Consider the following 21,427-nt stretch of genomic DNA (forward strand, 5'->3'; position numbering starts at 1 on the left):
TCTATGCTGCAAAGGTGCTTGCACGTTGGAACAAAAATCAAGAAATAAAAGTTTTTTCTGAAATATAACAAGAAAAAACCCTTTGATTAATTAGTTACTTACAGACTTGCCTTCAGAGGACATTTAGAAACATGTCCAAATCTTTAATAATCTTTGTGCTATTCTGTGATTATATTTCCTTACTACTAGTCTGATTTACCTTGCTTCTTCCCGAGCCAAAATCTCCAGTAGCTTTGAAATGTCTCCTGGGCTGTCAGAAAGCACAAGGGAAAATCTGCACACTCTGTTATCGAGGGTCAGGGCACGAGCTATGCACTGTTGCAGCAAATGTAATTCCAAGTTTCCACTGCATATGACAATCGCCACTCTGAAAATAGAAAGAAAAATAGGATTTTTGATTAGCACTTGTTTGTGCAAAGGAACTGTAAATCACAGACACTGTATTCAATATCAGCTTAAGATCTGCTAGGACCACCCTTTGATAAATATGTACCACGTATCAGAGGGGCTCCCAGCTCTCAGCATCAGTTGCGGGCAGGCAGTGGGAGCATAGAAGCTGGCTGCATTTGTTGGTCTGAAAACTTATTTTCATTTTGCATGTGCTGGAGATTTTAGTCCTGTTAATTAGCTGGAGAATTCTAGGTCTGTTTCAAATTTTTAAAATGTGACATCATTTTCCCCTGGAAATTCTGAGTCTCAGCCTCTTTATGGTTAGATAACATGTATGTTCAAGGCTTTCTGTAACCATTAATTACATCCATCTCAACCCTGCAAAATGAGTACAGAAATGTTTGAAGAGGAAGTGAAGAGCCACGTGATAATTCTCTTTCTGCAGAGCCAACCCTGACCCCTTTAAACCCAAACCTGTGCATTTTCCCTTTTATTTTAGCTGTACTGAACTGAAATTTGTTGCTGCTTTAAGTACTCTGTCAGCTTCTTCTGAAGAACTGCCTCAGCAGTATTTTAGCATACAATGCTGTGCATTGGAAATTTTATTTTGTCTTGAGTGCATGTATGTTTAAATACATTCTGGGCTATGTCCTGAGCCAAGGCTCAATCTGCTTAAGTACTGAGTACTCAAGCCCAGATGCAAGAAGGCACTTACCCACACGTTTAATGCTAAGCACAAGGGTAATCCCATTGACTATCTGGGCAGGAGTTCTCAGGGCCAGGAAGCAGGTGTCACTGAGTGGCTGCAGAAGACAGCCTAGCTCCTGTCCTACCACAGACAGGGCTGATTTCCACAAGTGGAATGAGAGAAGGCAACAGGCTGACAAAAGCAGGATGCTCTCCTGGCATATGTGACCATGCCTCGTGGAGCTGTACGTAACTGCCCTTCCCCCAGCCATCTGAGAATACAGGAAAATGACAAGATCTGTCAGGTCTCCAGGCTGACATGTGTCTTGTTCAACATGGTCTTCTGACCTGTGAGTGGTCCCTTCAGCCTGAAGCAGATGCCACAGATAAGCCCATTGCCAGTTCAGGGCAGGAGCTGTCTTGTCACTCATAAAACAAATAGCTTCTCTCTGTTTCCTAGGACCAAGGCACTCAATGCCATGCTTTTGCCACAGTTCCTTGTTTGCAATAGCTGCTGTACCTTTTACCCTTCAACTCAGGCAGCTTCCCTGCAACCAGCGCTGCAAGTCCAATGGCCCCTTCTGCATCAACCGTGGCTCGTTCATACTCCAGCAATCTCAGCATTGAAATGAGGATGTCCTCCTCCCTGAAGGCAAAAGAGTTGTGTCAAAACAAAATAAGAGTTACCAGAAGAGGAAGACAATACATTTATGTATAACTGGATTCCTTCCATCCTCCCAGGTACATATGACCCCAAAGCAGTGTTGCAGAAAGCTGTGCTGCTGTGGGGGTGAATGCACATCTCAGTCTTGTTATCAACTGAAAGACAAGATGGCATTTTTTACTAGAACCATTGTGCTAGCTAAGTCCTAGTGGTAAGTATATTCTACCAACTTGGCCTTTCTGTGATGATTTAGAAGAGTTTTGTGAAAGGCTTCCTTCAAGTGTTGTAGAACACAACAAGGACAAGTTTTACACCCAGAGTGTGACCAGGTACTAGCCGCAGGTGAAGTTTTGGCCAAAGGGGTCAGTCTGGATGATGCTCTGAGTCATATGATTTAGTTTTAGGTAGTCCTGTGAGGAGCAGGGAGTTGGACTCGATGGTCCTTTATGGGTGTCTTCCAACTTGAGGTATTCTATGATTCTGTGATATGTGGGATTGGGTTCAGTGTCTTCAGTGCCCCTCTCAGAAGGAAAGGCACCCCACCACTACCTACCATGCTCTCACAGTGTGTGCACGATGGCAGCTCCTGCCAATCTGCTTTCCACTGTAAATTAAGAACCATCATACCCTGGTGGTACAGCACATTTTTCATATACAACAATGTTCACTCAGTATTATTCATTTCACTGTTTTTCTTCACCTACCTCACAGCAACAACTTTATCCACAAGTTTCCCAGTCAGCTGCAAAGAATTGCTGCCAAAGCAAAGCCCACTCACATCTGCAGATTTCAAAAAGACACAAATATGAAGCCGGCTGCTTTGGACAAGTTCAACACTTTTTAGAATCCTGACTGTTTGGTGCCCTTAATGAGTGCAGCACACTGTTGTTATATGAACTCAAGTTGCTTGATTTTTTATATGACAACAATGCATTTGATAATGAAAGACCAAATCTCCCAGGAAGATTTTGCCATTTTTGTCCCCTTTAAGAAAATTATGATTCTTCACTGGCATAGTTGCACTGCAAGAGTGACCCTGCAGCCCAGCGCTTTTCACTGTTCAGCAAGGTTTGAAGGAGAGAAGAACCAAGCGTGGCACTGGGTTTGTTAGCTACAACAGGACAGTTCGGAAAGGAGTGCAGAGACAGGCAGAGCTTACCAGAGAGTTAAGAAGTTGTTCATTTTATAAAACTCCCATTTAACCCAAAGCTTCCAGAGATCTGAACATCAGGTAAACAGGATATTCTTAAATTGCTTAACAGCTGAGGGGTTTTGAGCAAATGATGTGGGAAAAACTGTATCGTTTATAAACGCTGTTGTTCTGACAACAGTTTTGTGAGTAAGTATTTAAGCACTGCATTTTCCTGCCTTTTCACAAATAGTCTTTTACATGAGAGTCTTCCCATTGACTTCACTGGTTAAGATGCTGCTTGTGAACACAATGGTCAGATAAATACTCTCGTATTTCTAAGTATTCACCTGAACATTTCACATGCACAGGGTGGTGGTTGGGGAAACATGTCAGAAGTTGCTCCTAAAGCATGAATTAAATTCTGACTCTTCAGAGGTTTCATTTAAAGTCTGTTTGAACTGAATTAATGAGAAAAGAATATGGTTGGAGAAATCAATGAAAACCTTTGTTTTACCTCCAAAAGAATAATCCGTTTTCTTACCTCCATAAAAGTGGTGATTGCTGCAAGCCTGGTCTTCAGTTGGGTGGCCAGCCTTTAAGGATTGTTGCAATACAGGAAAATTTTCAGATTCAACCCCCTGGGGAAAAGTGTTGTCACTTTTTTATTGATTCAGTTATAACAGAAGTCACCACCAAAGTGGACACCAAAAAAAGCTACACAGTTTCCTTTTAGAATTAACAATTAATTTCAAATTGCATAATAACTGTGCTATCACTAAATTTATCCTGTGACTTATTTAGGGCCAAACTTCTCCAGTAGGACATTATTTCAAAACACAGAACTGGATTTCATTTGCTTTGGAAGAGTCTTCCCACCCTTTTTCTTAAATGCAGCCAAGCAGCCAAGGGACAGGAGACTTCCCAGGCTCTCAGTGGCTCTTCTCCTAGGTGAAGCCCACAGGATCAGATAGTCCCTGTCCCCAGCATATGCATATCACTAGATACCAGCACCTTTTGAAAACAGCTGTGGTGAAAGCCATCAAAATGCAACACTTCGTAGGTGAAAGGAAACTTACAATTACAGAAATACGTGGGTTGAGGTGTTTGAGTGCAGCAGCTGACCCTGCCAGCAAGCCACAGTGGCCTCCTGCAGGGAAAATCACTGCATCCAGCTTTGGCACCTGCTCGTACACCTCCAGCCCCACGGTTCCCAGGCCCGACAGGTAGACAGCACTATCCTCCCTGCGGGAAGGAAGGGCACAGCTCAGCAGGGTTCTCAGTTGTCAACACAATAATAGTTCAATCTACTACTTTAAAGACATCTTCAGCAGGAAAAGATACATGCGAGAGTAAGTCACCAGCAGGAGGGCAGGAGGCGATACAACAGGACACTGCCTTTAGACAGACCATCACGTGCTGTGTAAAGTGTGGTGGGAGAAAACTTGTGCCATTCACAAACTCCCCAAATAGCCTTCAGGGTGAAGAGCGCATATCTCTGTTGTTACCAGTATCAGGTGTTTACAGAGCTGGTAAGACAGAAGTAATTTTTCTATTGCTGTCACTACCTTATGCTTCATAAATTTTAAATGTGGCAGCCCAAACTAAAAGCAAAGTCTCAGAAGGAGATCTCCTTCGCTATACTTATAAGCAGAATTTAGTGTTTGTGATAAATGGGAATTTTCATGAAATTTAAGCACTGTGTTCAACCTCACAAATACCAAACACTGCTACAGAGTTAAGTCTTTCCACAATCCAGGGCCAATATCTGATACCTTCACATTACTCTGGAAGGGTAGGAGAAGCATTTAGTCATGCCAAAATACTCACTGGTAAAACACTTTCAGGCAAAGGTAATTTAATGAGCAGAATAGAGTCAAACAGAGTCAAAAGACTGAAGAAAAGTCCACTGTACAGTCACACAATTGACTTGGATCTATTTCTGAAGCTGGTTTGCATTTTATTTAAAAGTTAGCAAAGATGTAAATGTAGAATGATATATGAACGAAAAATACGAGACCTCTGTATGCCTGTATGTTCTGTTTTTTCTGGCAAACAGATACGCAGAATTACAGCTCCAATGACTTCACTTGATTTACTTGACCCAGGACATTTGGGTACGAGGAAGCTATGCTTTTGTTACTGTTAGACATGCACAGAGAGGCTCAGCAGAGGGGTACAGAATGCCTGCAAGGTGGAGACCAAGGCCCTCTTGCGAAGGTACCTCACATACATAGCAAAACACAGCAAATTCCTCAGGACAAGAGTCTATATAACTACACAAGAAAGGATGGGAGGAATGAACTTTCACTCCTGTAGCATAGCTAAAGATGAAGGCAAGAAATCATAGCAGGATGGGTAACCGAACCCTTAAATTTATTGTCTTTATCAAGATACTGAAGGACCTCTCCCCTCATTCTTATATGTGACAAAAATATATCCCTGGTCTCCTAAACAATTCTTCTGGAGCCTTATTCGCAAATAAGATTGAGAACTGAGTTTGTGGAGTTACCCCTGCCATGGTTACATGGGAAACCATGGGGACCTGCAAAAATGAATGAGGACCTGGGATATCCAATTTATGAGTAAAACTTCTCTAAATAATTCTGTCTGAAGGAGACTGCTCTGGGCATGGAGATTTATTAGCAGTTTGAATGAATGTTTCAGATAATCACGTTTTCCTTGCTAACATCTAGTTAGAACACCAGTTCACTGATCAGCCTTCAGCTTTTTATAATAAAACCAGTTATTTTATTTGCACTGTGACTGATTACTTTCGCTTTGTGAAAGCGAACAGATCTCTTTCAGCATCATATCCCATTGAAGAAAAATCAAGGAAAAGGGCAGATAAAACTAAAGACTGTAGATTTAAATAAGCATTTTTTAGTCAGAGCTAGAAATTTGGCCATTTGCCTTCTGAAAGGTACGATACATCAGCAATCCAAGACGGGCTGTCAGGCTTCAGTTTCCCAAATTTTGATGTGGCAGCTCACCGGTTCTGTTCCCTTGTTCTCCAAATAAAGGGTTTGAAAGCTATTGGTTGTCCTTCCTAGAATAAGAGACTAACCAGATCACAAATGAACGAGGATCAGGTCTGATCAGTATTTGGACATCGAGTTACATGAGAAAAAAAATGGACTCTCAAGGAAGGAAGGTGTGTAATTCAATCTGTAGCACTCTTACTTCTCTGATTCACAAATCAATCTTTCTCACATCATCCTAGAGGTACTGTGTTGCTTTTTCGCAATCTTCACATTGCATTTATAATGAAGTCCTGAATATCTATAGTTATTAAAAATCCCATGTTAGCTAAGCAGCAATTATATAGACTTCATGATTGAATTCCAACTTGAAAAATCACATTTCCTTCCTGGAATTTCACAGGAAGTTGCAGTTGGATAAAAAGTTTCCTTCCTCTAATTGAACTCTTGCATGATCATTTTCATAACACAGTATTTTAATTGAACTCAAGAAATGGGAAGAACTAACATTGACACACCCAACTACAGGACATTACTTGTGCAGGTAAAACCAGTCAGTCACGTAATGTCTACTTCAGGAAGGAATGAATGAATTGTTGGTTAAGGAGATCCAGTGACCAAATTGCTAGGGATTTTATGCAAGCTAGAATTAAACTGAAGTACAATGACATTTCAGAAATTCCATTCTAAAGCACAGGAGATTAGCTGATGTTTTTACAGACAACTTTGGTGAGTGATGATGAATGTGTCAGACACACATTGAAGATGACTGGCTATCTATATATACATACATCTCTCTGGGAAAGCTCTTCCAGTCTACACCCAAAAAAATACATTTCAGGCATCCCATTATGAAAAGGCTCACAACTGTAGTGGGGGGGGGGGGGGGGGGTCGATTTTTTTTTGTTCCTCTAGAGTGTGAAAATTGCATCTGTGATGTTTTAATTAAACATAGTAACAGATTGAATAACTCTGTTTCTTGTAACCTGAAATATAATAAATCAGAGTGCTTTGATATTATTAATGGTAACATGTACATTTAGAGTTCCTCAATGCTAGATGCTGAAGTCTTTCGCATGCGTTGACCCTGGAGCTTCATGAACCTGGAGAATATCTACCTTATGTAACATAAATAATTATCTGGGGAGGAGGGGAAGATTAAACATGAAATTACAATAAAATAATTTAGTTCTTATGCGCAAACGTGATAGCTGATGCAAGCCAGCTGGGAGTTAACACATCGATTGAAAAATGGCTGACAGAAATTTGGAAATCACAAGGTTATGGAAAGCTATGGTTTTCAGAGGGAGCCTAAATGGGTTTAAAATTCAGTGGGATCTAGGGCACCTCATTCCTTTGGGTTTCTTTGAAAGTCTCAATCTGGGACAAGGTTGTGACCATGGTGAAAGAGAAGGCACACCAAGCAGCCCTGGGGTCACTTGCCGTCAGCAAGTGCAGCTGAAGAATACAGTTTTTAATATTGACTTCCCGATAAACCAACTGGGAAAGAAATGAGGACTTTCACCATTCTGCTCATTCTGGGATCCTCTTTCCAAGCAACATTACTCATTATTACTACATTTAATGCAGTAGAGCCTAGGAGCCAAAGGGGAACAGGCACTCACTGCAGTAGGTACCATACAAACACGAAGTGGTTATTAAAGCCTGCACAGAGGCAGCAATGGGGAGGGAGAATAACATTCCAGCTCAGTGCATCAGAGGGACTGCCGCCTACCTCATGCTAGTGATTCACCCCTCTGCGCTTTTGGAAATCTTACTTGAAAAAAGGTAAGAGAAAAAAAGAAAAGGGAAGGGAAAGCCAGAAGAGACTGCAGAGAAAAAAGGAAAAAAAGGAAAATGGATCAGTTCTAAATATTTTTGCCTGTCTTAGCTTATTCTAATCATGTTTTTATTAGATCGGGCTTGTTCAATGACCTCAAATAGTTCAAACTAAAATTTATACTGATCCTTAGCTACTTTAAATATGTGTGAAGTAGCCTCCTTTTCATCTTTTTTCAAGGCAGAATCGCAGTTTTGTCAGTCACACCAGATATGCAAAAATTTTACAGCATTAGCTTTCTCTTGCTCTACACTATGCCACCGAATCCTTTGCATTAAAGATTAGCTTTTACCCATTTTAGTCCAAACAGAGAGACCAAAAACAAAAGCTAGCCTTAATGCTTTCTGACAGCATTCATAAAGAGTTAACACATATCCATTACCATACCAGCCCATAAAATTCCTAATCAGGAAGTTTGCCTAATTTGGGGAAAAGAAGAGTGTTTCATTTTGGTTTCCATCCCCAACTGTTATAAAAAGATTCATGATTTGTGCCTGGGAATATGTAACTGTCCATACTCCAGGTAATGGGAACATTTTGGTGACCTGTGATCAAATTTTAATGAAACTAATTGTTTTTGCAGAACTGCGCAAGTATCTAATCTAATCTTTCTAATCAGCCTCACTTTCCACTTACTCTTCGAGGTAGAGGTAAGCATTTTCCTGTGCCAATCTTCTTGCGTGCGTCTGGGAATCCTTAGCTGTAGTGCCATAGGATATAACCATGGCACCATACTCACGGCACATTTTCACTCTGGCCGGGGACGTGCTGGTTGACATGATGACAAACACTGGAATACGGAGCTCTGAGGCGTGGTAAGCAACAGCCATGGAAAAGTTACTGTCTGAAGCCACGATCACCCCCTTTCTTTGCTGATCCTAAAAAACAGGGTTGCTTATTGCACATTGTATATTGTCACAAAGTTGTCCCATATGATCCTGGATCATTCTAACGGTCTGACTTCCTTCTTTTCCTCTACTAGCTGATCATATTATGATATTATGATACAGTATATGCATGTCTGGTGTGATCTCAGGACGTACACACAGAGCTAAGACAGCACAAGATCAACCCCTGTTCCTGCACTCCTCTGGGTTCACTTCTTGTTCCATTGGAATTAGCTGCAAAAGCTAATCCCAGAAGAGCCGATATCTGGCCCCTCAGAGCCGATATCTGGTCCCTCTTCCCTGCCTGTGTGAAATTATTTCATTTCAGGTTTCCCTTCAATAGAAGGATTTATTCATATTATTACAAAAGTGCAGGAATAACCACTGTTTCTGGGCTGCTGTATCATGCCAATTATAATTATTATTGCTGCAGAGACTCAATAACCTCCTACGACAAATGATAAACAAGCTATTCACGTAACGATACTGCAATTCATTACAAAATCAATTGGTGATCTAGATCCTTCTCATCACCCATTGTAACTCAATTTCATCATCACTTAAAAGTTTGGTGGTTTCAACACGTCAGAACCATAGTAAGCACACAAACACTGTCACATAAATGCCACAGAAAAACGCCAATGTTTACATTTTGCAAGCTTTTCTTTCAAATATTTTTAAGTATTTCACCAGCAGATTGGCCAAGCATAAAGAAAGTAGTAAAGTATTTTACATTCAGATACTCACAGACCTATCTATGTTGTTCAGCACAGTGGTTCAAAAGGCAAGAAACACTGTGATTCCATGGACATTACGGGTAAAATTATCTTTAATTCTGCCCCATTTTGGTGAAGCAGAACTAATCTATTTCTTTTTGAACGCCGACATTTTGTTATACCTGAGGCAATGATGTCAGAACGTAAAGTACACCTCGTTCCTTCACAGATCCCGTGTACTGGAGGAACTCTTTCTTTAGGTAGATGTCCATTCCATACTGCTTGGATAGCCTAGAATACTGGAGTATAGAAAAGTTGTTATGGGGATGTATCTAAAATTAAGAAAAATCTTCCACACCCCATCAGGTCCCTGGTGAGGCATGCATTCAACTGCTATGTATGAGCTCTAAAAAGTAAATTTCATAATCTGTTTCCTTAGAAATACATGACAGTGTGTTGTTACCTGCTAGATTCTTCTGGTTTATGGAAGTCATTTTCAAACTTGCAGCACTGAAATACGTATCCCACGCCATTATGAATTCTGAAAATAGCACTTGTTTTGGTCTTACTGTTCAAATACAGATATTAAAATAAGTATTTTCAATTATTTCAGAAGCCACCCTGTGGTCTGATATTTTAGCACTTGCAGAACTGGATATTAAATACCCCCAAAATAAGGTCATCTCCTAATAGATACAAAAGCAGTTAAAGAATTCCTCTTTGAGTCCCAGCATGACTCTGCTATCATTTCTGCCACTGATTCACTACTGAATATTGTCCATTTTGCCTCCTAAGGTCAGTACGACATTAGTAAAGACATTTCTTATTTGAAGAATGATGGAAATAATAAAAAATATTTCCCCAGATTGCAAGTGTAAGCAGCAGCTGTTTGAAAATGTGCAGTGTTTGGAACGGAAAGGATGCCTGAGCTGAGAGGAATTAGCAAGCATAGTACATGTGATGTAGTGTCCAAGTGCATGATTTTTTAAATTTTTTTTTTAAATGGCAAAGCTTTATCAATTTTTATAGTAAGACACTCACAGCATGCATCGCCATATTAATTTCCTATTACCACATTATCTAAAACAAGAGTTTTAAACAAGATAACTTATGAAATAGAGCTGTGGTAAGCCTGTGGGTTCCAGTTCCCTAGGCCTATTGCATCTCTATTTCTGCGTCTCTATTTCCTAATTGGCTCTATTTCTTCCATTGTCTGCCAAAGCAAATAAGGACCTGGGGATTTAAGGGATCAAGCCCTCATTTATAAGTCACAAAGAGAGATAGATTAAAAGACAGCATGACAATATATTTTAAATATTTATCTCAAAAAGTATCTGGCAGTGTCATGCATATGGTGTATAGTGTACTTAGTAATATGTACGGACATATTTTTCAGACTGTGGGACTTTCAAAGTGAATTTATATAAACTAAATATACCTGAAACAGACAATTCTTATAAGGTACACAATTAAACTAAATATGTCAGACGAATGTTTCAAGGTTTTTTAGTGGATTTACAAGCATATGTTAAGTTCCTCACCCATAGGTGGGGCCAGATTCTCTGTTTTGCTTCTGAAAATCCTGCAATAAGAGCTACCAGTTGCAGCTCCTTTGCAAATCTGGCTGCAGAACTGAAAGAATGGAAAGCACTTAGTACACTAAGAGAGTAATAGTTTCTATCCTAAACAGCCTAATCAATGCCTATGCAAAACAGAACGAGAACACTAGACAAGAAACACTACTGGTTCTTCACATACTGTACTAGTTGTATCATTTGGGGGTTTTGTAGAGAATCTTGGATTCTAGAGTGAACAATGAGAAAAAGAATTTAAGGAGATGAATCCTGTGACTTTTTAAAGTTGCTAAGTCTCCTACATTTAAAAATATGTGTCATTAAGTCACTTTTTACCACAGAGGTGGTACACTTCAGATTATTATTATTTTTCTTTAATTTTGATACTCAATATTTTAACTCCTCAGGTTATCCTTTTCTGCTTCCTTTAACTGAGGCTTTTTTCACGTAGCCTAAATATAGCAATTACTTCTAACAAAGGAGGTGTCAGTGCTATTTTCAGCTGTACTGACCTGATGCGTGACCTTGTAAGACTCATTGAGCCAGACTGTAAGTTTTCCCTTTTGTCACTGTGATCTTATCTAAGGATTACAGATACTGTGTCTAATGTACAACACACAGCTCAGCCTCCATTTGGCATCCACAAAGCTAACACAAAACAACCCTTAAAGTTCTACATCAGTAACCAAACCAAGTGCCCAATTTAATTCTAATTCTTTGTTTTCCTATACTTACTACCTCTATAACATCTGTTACATTAATTCATGATGCCATATCTCAGTTCCAGGCAAACTCCTGCAGAAGGATCCAGGACAGTCCATCCATGGTCTTACCTGCAGATTAGAAATCACCCTGCAAAGTGTTTCTCCGTTCAATTAACTGAATGGGTTATAGTCATGCTTGCTTTTTTAATCCAAACAAATGTCCCTGAAAGGGGCTCTTAGCTCTCAGCAATGATTTAAGATAAAGGTTATCTGTGTTTTTCTTGACACCACCCTGTGCTTTCAATGCTTTCCTTTTGAATCAGTGCATGAAACATATACTAATGACTTCTGTGGGGACATTACTTTGAATAGCAACAGTCATGGGCTATTTTCACCCTAAAACAAGTGCGGATATAGGTTTTCCACTATTCTGATCATCCCAAAAGCATAGTTCATAAAAAGAGACTGAAGAAAGTTAGCCTGTTTAGCTTGGCACAGTAAATGCAGCAAGGGGATACAACCATGTTGCATAAAGCTGCCAGGGGCACCCAAGAGAAAAGAGCTATTTAAGTTGAGGGGTAAAGCTGCCTGAGAACAAATGGTATGAATTGGCCAAAGAGAGCCTAACTACTCGTGAGCAGGAGCACGATCAGTTTACAAAACGTTTCGTATTACACGGGTGCCTGCAGGAGCAGAAGATGGACTCAGTGGTGCAGTCTTGCCTTTCCCTGCATTAGGATGTGTTGAGAGCAAGAACATGGCTCAGGGGATGGGGCTGAGATAGACTTCAGTAGTCTGGCAGAAGTGCACGACGCCATGAGCTGCAGGGAAGGGATGATCCAGGCTGTCAAAGGGTACAGAGCTAGCTAGTTCTGCTTTCCAGATTAAGCCCAGACACTCTCGCTCTCCCTGCCCATAGACCTACCTTTGCACAGCAAGATTAAACCCATCTAACAAACCTGACCAGAGCTCTCAGTTACAGAGAAGTGTAGTGCTCACTACCTGCAATATAAATGCAAATCTTCTCTTCCTGGGACAGTGTCTTCACAAAAGCAGAAGATTGACACTTCTGTCTAGAGCACCGATTGTGCTCTCAGGCATGACAGTCTGAGAGTTTTGGTGACAAACAATGCGACATGCAGAGTTTGGTACACTCTCTCTGTGCACCCAGGCCCCGGCTCCCTGACCACCCGTGCTGCACAGGTGTTTGCTCACTCCCCCTCCTGCCTTCCCGAGCAAGCCAACTTTTCCACTCTGAAAGGAAATCCAGGTACGGCTGGCAGGATGGTTTACTCCCAAGTCACTCTGAACAGGCAGTATATGAATGCAAAATGCATCCAGTTTGACCCCCTGCACTCCAGCCAACACTACCCCGCAAGTTTTTTGTGCCACCTTACAGCCCCAAACAGTCTTGTATCATGCCCTTTGTCACGAGACACACTTCTTCAGTAGTATGCTGAAGTTATTTTGGGAACTCTAAGTTAAAAAGAAAACACCAAAAGTAATTCTGGATCAGCAGGCACCATCTGGGAACCAGGAGAACTGCTATACCTTGCAGACCCAACCACTTTGCTCCAGGGACTGTTAACCCCAAGCAGCGGCTCAGACACCAAGGTCCTTTCCCTGCGCAGGCCAGAAAGACAATCCACAGCCGGCGAGGCTGGCAGGGTGCCCTGGGTCAGCAACAAGGAGGGATTCATCGAGAGAGTGATTTGGGGCTGCTGCTATGAATTGCTATTTGGCAAAGATGCTCTTTTCACCCACTGCAGTGAAAAGAGGAGATTAGCCACAGAGTGCCTACAATAGCCTCATGAAGAGCTCCCAACACTAGAAATACACTACCAATTAACTAGCTTGCCACTGTACTTCTCTTATGCTTAGCAAATCGTACGCTTAGCTTGTGCATTTATGGGAGTGTCTCAGTCATTTTCATACCTAGACTGATCAATAGGTGCATATGTTTGTGTATCTTAATGTCCTTGTTTTGTTGAAGATGCACATGGCAGAACCACCTGGTTGCAGAAGATATCCAGCCTTGCCAGGCTGGCCAGCCGAGGAGGAAAATCTGTACCTTCAAACTCTCCGAATATGTGGGCTGGTTCCAAACCAGACTCTCCCACAAGACTGCTTACCCAAACAGCTGATAGTCTGCCACCTCCAACTCAGGTTCCTTGTAGCGAGAGTTTTTCACCAGGAGCATAATATCACAGTGCATTAAGTCTATGCATAATGTGGTTTATCCTTTGTTTACAGGTCACTGCAGTCTTTGAGGATTTAGGTTAATGTAAATAGGTAAGACGAAAATGCTTATTGACAGTTAACAACAACTAATATGAACATGGGTCATCTTACACAGATCTATCTGCTGCAACTCACACATACTCTTCATTCATTTCTGATCAACTTTCATGAAGAAAATAAAAGAAATACTGAGAGAATGCAAAGCCATATAATCTCCCTACCATGCAGGGGGTTTTCTGAACACCACACTGGATTTTGAAAGCTGCTGCACTAATATCTTCAAATCGAATCAGCTTGTTAGAGCTTGACAGGCTGGTCCTACTGCTTGACTGAGGGATGCGGGAAAGGGCATCCCTAAGTAACTCCTCATTACGGCTCACTATCTTCATTTCCCAGGTCTTCACATCCCCGTTCAGGTAATCCTCCTCACCAAAATCTTTCAGTCTCTCAGGGTTGATAGAAGGTGGCTTCTGCCCAATAAGGCCATTTCTTATTGGCTCATCCTTACAACAGTGAAGATCACAAAGTGCTGGGGCATCTTGTTTCTTTATTTTATTGTCATCCCTAAAAACAAATAAAAGAAACTTGTCAAGAAAGCTTGGATGATTAAAGGCTTGACATTTAGCATTTAAGAAGGATGTACATCTCAGCTGCTCTTTGCAAGCCTCAGACAGGCAGACTGAATTATTACTGTCATATTACCTTATCTTGTAGGTGGATTGAAAACTACTGTAACCAGCCAGCTTATAGGAAAGCCACAGATAACCTGGCATGTGGACAAACTGGGAAACTGTCATACCCAAGAAAATAAGAAAGATATAATCCATGCTGTCTGGGCAGCCAGACCCTCCTCGGTACTCAGTCCCAATCGGCAATGATCCCAGTTCAGTGCTTCCAGAAATTTTGGAATAACTGGAATTGCATTTGCTGTACGCAACTCCATGTTTTTCAAAAAAGGCAAATAGCTGCTGCAGAGCACTCCCTGATACTATTAATAGCAGTAACAAATGTCATTACGTTGTACACAAGAGGTATGCTTCTCTGCTCTTGCGTACTTGCAGACCATACTCTTGACAGATGTCAACTGCCTCGTGATGGGAAGGAAATTACTTTGATAAGGGATAACAATTATATCCTACTACAGAGCTAAAGAACTAGGTCTGCTGATCTGCAATTTAACACTTCATAGATAAAAACACCTGTAGATAAGATGACACTGTGATGCCACACAAACCTCCTTCCCCAAGCAACTTCAGAGACATAACACTTTGCTACAAAAATTTGCTGGTATTCCTACCTTAGATTGTCTTATTCTATGGTCCACACTGTTCAGGAGTTCACAAGGGATAATATACTACAGTGTAGGATTTTGCAGCCCTACTAATGAATAAATGGAAAACTTCCAGGAATTTGGAGAGTAACGTGGAGGAAAAGAAGCATTAGGCAGAAGACCAGCAATTTGGAAAAGAGCTGATACCACCCCCAGTCTGTGGCTATGGTGGTATAAGCCAATGGTATAAACCCCTCTACATGAAGGACTCAACATTAATCTATTTGGAAGAAAGGGCTTTCTAAAAAATTTACATGTTAAATTATGTCAGAGATTCCAGCATCATCTCCAACAAACCACATTTACCATTTTCACAAAATAATTTGGATTTAAGTTATGCAGTTATTCATCAGCAGGGCTGGCTAAAGCAAATGCCTCCCTAGTTTTACAGCAGCAATCACCACTGTAATAAGCATTGTAATAATTTCCAAAAAGAATTCTAAAATATTTAGAAACAGCTGCTTTTGGCAGTGTCATCCATTTTCTTCATGGTCCTGTAATCTGTGCCAGTAGATCCGCTTCCTATTACACTTTCAATTGTTCCACTGAGGACTTCACATAACAATGTGGGCAGCATAAGAGGCTTTGTTACTTGAATCAAGTGATCTATCAGTAGCATCAGTCATTCTGTATATCTTCACAGGAGACAAAAAAGGGCAGTTTTTGTAGCAAGGTCTTCTCTCTCCAAAATTAATGAGTTCAACAGTAATTTTCTAAGATAAATAAATAAAGTATTTACACATTTGTGACTTGTTTATGTTAACACTTGTGATTTAAAATATTTTCCCAATAGCATATCTTAAAGTTGATACACCCAAACAGCAGGCATTCCGTTTTCAAATTAAATAGCTTATCAAGTAGCTCTCTTCCATACTTTTCTGCATTTCTGCTTCTTTGGGGTTAGAGGGTTGGAACACTTCATGAAAATGTTAAGCTTCCAGTGTTAGTTCTCATGCATATTAGTTAGCTTAATGCAAAGATGACAATCAGATCAGACTGTCTCCCCATGAACTTGTTACGGCACAGCCCATGGTTCCCGGAACCAAATAGGGCTGTTGAATAAACAACAGCTATCGTCACATACGAAGCCACATCTCTGTTAGTTCATTCCCTACTCCCCCCCACCAAAAAAACCCAACACATTTTCCATAACCACTCCAGAAAAAGAAGAACATATACATCTTATCTCTAAATATATTATCCAAAATTTTTAGCAAACATTAGGAATGAATGCTATTCCTTACATTGGCAATGGGTTAAAAGGGTATATGTAAGGTAAAATATATAGGTAGATCAAAAACTTGTGATTTTTCTAGGTCAAAAATTCTTTTTACTGACTGGCAGTTGAGATAGGAGATAAACTCACACTTTTTCCTTGCATCTATTGCAATCAACTACAAAAATTCATAAAAATCCCAACCAAAGATGACCACAAAAAGTCCACTGATGAACCAGGATTCTGCTAGAAATCTACAGGGTAACACCCCACCACACTAGTGCCATTAAATATGTTCTTATTTGCAAATAGAAAGACCAAAATGGGATACTGATTTTTGGCCCTACTCTTGTATTTCCTTTTTTTTTTTTTCAGATTCTCAGTCCTTGATCTGCAGCACTGCTCTCATGAACAGTAAATATCTGCTCAGGACCCTGATGCAGATACCACCTTATGACCACTGGAAAAAAAGAACAAAAGTGAAACAGATTTAAAATATGTGTAGGCTTTTCAACCTTGAGACAGGTTTAAAGCACATCTGAAACCTTACCATGTCAACATTTAATATGAAAACTCTCATCCATTTGCATCTGAAAGGTCAGCAACCTTATAACCAAAGGAATATCATCATGGTATATGTATGTATTATGTATATTTATTTCAGATTAATTTTTATTCTCCTTCTATCTACATATTTTTAGTTTACGTTAGTGAATGACATTTTTCCCTACTGAACCCATCTGGGTGTGCCACAGACCCAGTGAGAGCTCTCAAACTCCCAAGGTAAACAGTCGGTTTAGGTTTGACAATCCATCGCAAAGAGGCAACTAATAACCCTGTTGGGTCATATGCATTTGTCTCCTCAAATGCAGTTTGTATGCTTGGTGTAGAACACCTCCGTACGGATTTCTTTTGCAGGAACAGTCAAAACAGGCAGCAAAGCATGCAAGTGTTCACAAAAAGACAGCACGTGACTTCTCATGCACAGTTACAAAGTACGGCCCCTGTTCTAGAGGTCACGCCCACCAGATGAAAATCTGAGCCAATATAAATACAAACCTCAGCATTATAAAACATTATTCCTTTCAAATGAATCACTTTTCCTTTTTTGGAGTTTGTCTCGGAAAGTTCTCATGAAAAAGTCTGTTTATTTCCAGCCATAAAACAAATATACAGCTAGCAAGCTTTGTTATGTGGTTATAAATTATGGTATTTTACCTTTAAAGTGATTAGTAAAAGCAAACATGGAAATACAGTTTATAAACCTACTTTTTCAAGAACAGCTGCTCAGCATAACTGCAAAAAATAAAAGAGAAGATCCATATGCAGACATTCCATGAATAATTAAGGAACTGGAAAAAATACCATTTGTTTAAGCAGATAGCTTTACATAGTTTGAACTCTTAAAGCCAATGCAAAGAGAGTGTGTGCTGAAATGTACTCTTAGAATGATAAAAAGCAACAACTCGGAATGAATAATTTTTCTGTTTCCAGTTTGGTTTTTTGAATATACTGATAATTTTCATCAAGTTAAATAGCACTGTGGAAATAAGTTTGGAAAAATAGTAATATTAATACACCAACAGATTAATAAAACCAACAAAAATAATTTGGGGAAGATAAAATACAGTAGTAGCACATACTATACCTGAAGACCACAATTATTGCCTTTATTACAGGGAGAAAGAAATGCCTATGCAGTTATCCTGCAATGATGGGACAATTATGTGTCCCCGTCAGATGAAGCACATGCAAATTGGCTTCCTCAGGATCCATGTGGCAACAGACTAAACAGATTAAACTGATATACTGGATTATCTTCAGCTTCTAAAACTGAAGGAGCAAAAAATCTACAAAGTCATGGATGCCCAGGAAATAGCCAACTGGGAAGGAAACAGCCAACTGTTTCTCCCAGTATAAATGTTAAGGGCATATCATATGAAAGTATAGAGTAGAAAATTTAAAAGTTCCCTTCTTCCAAAAATAATTAGCTCGCAGAACTCACTGCCAAAGGATGCTGTGAAAGGCAATATAAATGGGTTCCTAAAAAAATTGTGCAACTATATGGAGGTAGGTCTAATAATGACTAATAAGTACATTGTTCAAGAAGCCCCTAAGCACCTACTTGGCAGGCTCCATGAGAGCAAATGAGAGAAAGCATCTTACGTGGCTTTTATTTTTCTCCAAGCTCCTGTTACTGGCCACCACTACAGAGAAGACACAGAGGTAGACAACTCTTTGGTCTCACCCAGTGTTGCCATTTTTATTTGCAGACGTACCCAATGTCAGCTTTTGGCCCATTTGGCAGCTTTTACACCTCTTACAAAATGAGTCACAACAATGCATTTTTGAGGCAGAAATGAAGCTGGAATTATGGACATGTGTTCCAATGTTACTCTGCTGCTTCATAGATAGAAATTCAAGTGCCACAAAAGGAAACAAAGACATTTTAGTATAAGACTGAAAACTCAGCATTTCTTTGTCATTTCCACAGCAGTCTTTGTCATCTGCATTCACAACGATACACACTCACCAGGAAGAAGGACCAACAGCACGGTACAAGTTCTGTATTGTATTTTAGCATCCTTAGGGGTCTATGCCATGACAAGAACTTCAAACGCGAATGCCTAACTTGGACCAGGCAATGGCACAGTGCAAACTGGCTAGTGTTAAGCTTGAATACCACCCCAATGAATTGGGGCTAGCCTGTAATTAACTCGTCAACACACATGCACATATATGCACATGTACTCTATACATTTTTATTTCATTCTTTTTTAATGTTTTGGGTGTAGGGGTTTCTTAAGCTTGTGTCTATATGCTGCCATCACCTTCAGGCTGCCTGAACACCTTCCTGGAGCACACTGAGCAACAGACATTGGGAAGGTAAAGTTTTAGACATACTTGTCTTCTGCTTTCTGGATAAATGGGCTCAGATCTTACACCTGGAAGTTGAGAATACTTATTACAGCAAAAAGTGACCCTTTTAAAGTCACTTTCCCTCATTCTTCAAAGTGCTGAGCAGAGACAGGTCACGTACTGGGAGGGGTGAGGTAAGCAGCCTGCTGCAGGTAGCAGTCTGCTTGGCTTATAACTGAGATGTGACTAGGATCTTCTTGGAAAGGAGTGAGAAAGAGGTAATCCCAGGATATGACAGAGAGGGCCCTTTCCCTCATCCAAATCCCTCTTTTACCCAGAATCTACCCAGCTCCATTAATCCTTCTTATTCCATGTCCCCAGCCCCGTCTCCTCTGACCCTTCCAGATGCGTGAGACTTCCACACCCCTCTGATACCTTCCCGATTTGTTGCAGTCCTCTTTCCCAATAGCTCCAAAGCACTCCTGTTCCATCCCAACTCCTTTTGGCAGTGTAAATCCCTGTGAGCTCCCCTACTTTTGCAAAATCCCCACTGACCCCACCCAATCCTCTTCTACTCCCCCCCCCGCCCCCAACCACACCCAAATGCTGTGATAGCAGCAATTTGTAAAAGCATCTCAGCAGCTTGTGCAAGCGGGTCTTTATGAAAGAGAAATGATAGAAAAATTGAGGCTTGCTGAGATACAAATGACAAGCATCATAACGGATGTCATCTTCACTGGTAGTAATTCTAGGTTACTACACTGTATAGTGTCTGAGTGTCCTCCGCAGGACTACAGGGTGACAAGTAAAATCCCCCAGGCATGGGGAGGGAACACGCTAGATCTCTCTTTGACAACACAGTTAAAACAGATTGAAGACAATGCTGCACTCAAACATTACTTTCCCAAATTACCAGTATTTTGTCTAACACTGGTACTTGGAAACGCCCATTTGAGACTGTATCACTCCCAATTAGTGGCAATGACAGGATGGAAATTTAAAATGCATCTCTGACATTTAGATACCCAAACCCTATGCAAAGTGATTGTTCCTAAATCGCACAGGGATCACCAACATCTTCCCCTAAACACTTTCACTACTGAAAGACAAATTCAGTAAATATTAGCTCAACTTTATTGATAGAAACTGGGGCACAGACAGATCGAGCGACTTGCCTAAGACTCCCGCAGGAAGTTCGTAGCAGGGCTACTTATCAGAGTGTCTTAAAGACAAAGAGATCAGGGCTTAGTTACTAGCCTGTATGACACAAATGTTAGGGGATGTATGCACTGTGACCATCCAGCATAGATAGGTACATAATAACCAAGACTTGAGATTGAGCAGGCATTTATAACTCTCCTCACCATACACAGATCTGACAAAACTGTGTGATGCTACACCAACAACAAAAACGAAGAAAGCTCAGGCTCATGCAGGGAACAACCAAACTGCATTATCACTTCTGATAAAATATCTCCTTATTTTCAGCAAGTCAGATTTACCAAAGCCTGAGCCTAGCACTCTATCTGCCTTCATCTGTGGTCATATTCTGTTGCCAGTCTTCTGTACGCCTACTGAAATATCATTGCTTACTGCTGGCAATGGCAACAGGGTGTCAGCTGCTAAATAGATAACATGGGAAAAACTAATCTGAAAACAAGAAGAACTCAGAAGGTCACTCCTCTTGGTTACCTCTGCTTCAACACCTTCCAAGTGTCCCTCAAACAGATCCATCCCTCTAAGCAGTTCTTACAGGACTTTCACAGCTGTGAATGTCAAATGATCACTATCAAACACTGCATAAAGTTTGGCAGTTAAAACTTTTCAAGCAATTAAACTTTTTTCCTCTGTAAGTTAAATGTATTCTGAGTTTAGAGGTTCTCTGGTGATTAACACAGCTCCATAATTCACTTGTAATAAAGAACAAATAGCATAACCCAAACTAGAGGAAAGAACGGTCCTGCGATGAAAGGACTGGTTTAAAATTCTCAGTTCGCTGTAGAACATGTCACATCATGTACGACTTTGGACAAGCCATTTTTTCAATGCAGAACTGGAATCTTGTCTTCCCCTTTGGTGTTCCATGAGCATTGAGCCCACTGAAACAATCTTTTAAATATTACCAACAACTGCGACTATTGGCAGGATGAGAATTGCCCATTGTTTATACCACATCTGGCAACACCAGGTTGTGATCTTGCTAGTGGTG

The 21,427-nt window shown here is 40.5% G+C and overlaps 1 protein-coding gene across 5 annotated transcripts in view; it reads right to left on the minus strand.

Annotated features, from left to right (window-relative positions):
* Positions 1–21,427, minus strand: part of LOC128146927 (L-threonine dehydratase catabolic TdcB-like) — a 34,158-nt gene that overhangs the window by 11,574 nt on the left and 1,157 nt on the right. For 3 of the 5 annotated variants that reach the window (XM_052798924.1, XM_052798921.1, XM_052798923.1), the window contains exons 2-9: positions 14,035–14,377; positions 9,477–9,593; positions 8,328–8,569; positions 3,950–4,115; positions 3,415–3,511; positions 2,446–2,521; positions 1,598–1,723; positions 200–367 (exon numbers count right to left, since the gene is read on the minus strand). In XM_052798924.1, coding sequence (XP_052654884.1) covers positions 200–367; positions 1,598–1,723; positions 2,446–2,521; positions 3,415–3,511; positions 3,950–4,115; positions 8,328–8,569; positions 9,477–9,593; positions 14,035–14,377 — 1,335 coding nt within the window. Of the gene's footprint in view, positions 1–199; positions 368–1,597; positions 1,724–2,445; positions 2,522–3,414; positions 3,512–3,949; positions 4,116–8,327; positions 8,570–9,476; positions 9,594–14,034; positions 14,378–17,628; positions 17,656–21,427 lie in introns of all 5 variants that reach the window. The other 2 variants (XM_052798922.1, XM_052798920.1) reach the window with 1 other exon arrangement.

This window comes from Harpia harpyja, chromosome 10 (genome assembly GCF_026419915.1).
Source record: "Harpia harpyja isolate bHarHar1 chromosome 10, bHarHar1 primary haplotype, whole genome shotgun sequence".
In the NCBI taxonomy this organism is placed as follows: Eukaryota; Metazoa; Chordata; class Aves; order Accipitriformes; family Accipitridae; genus Harpia; species Harpia harpyja.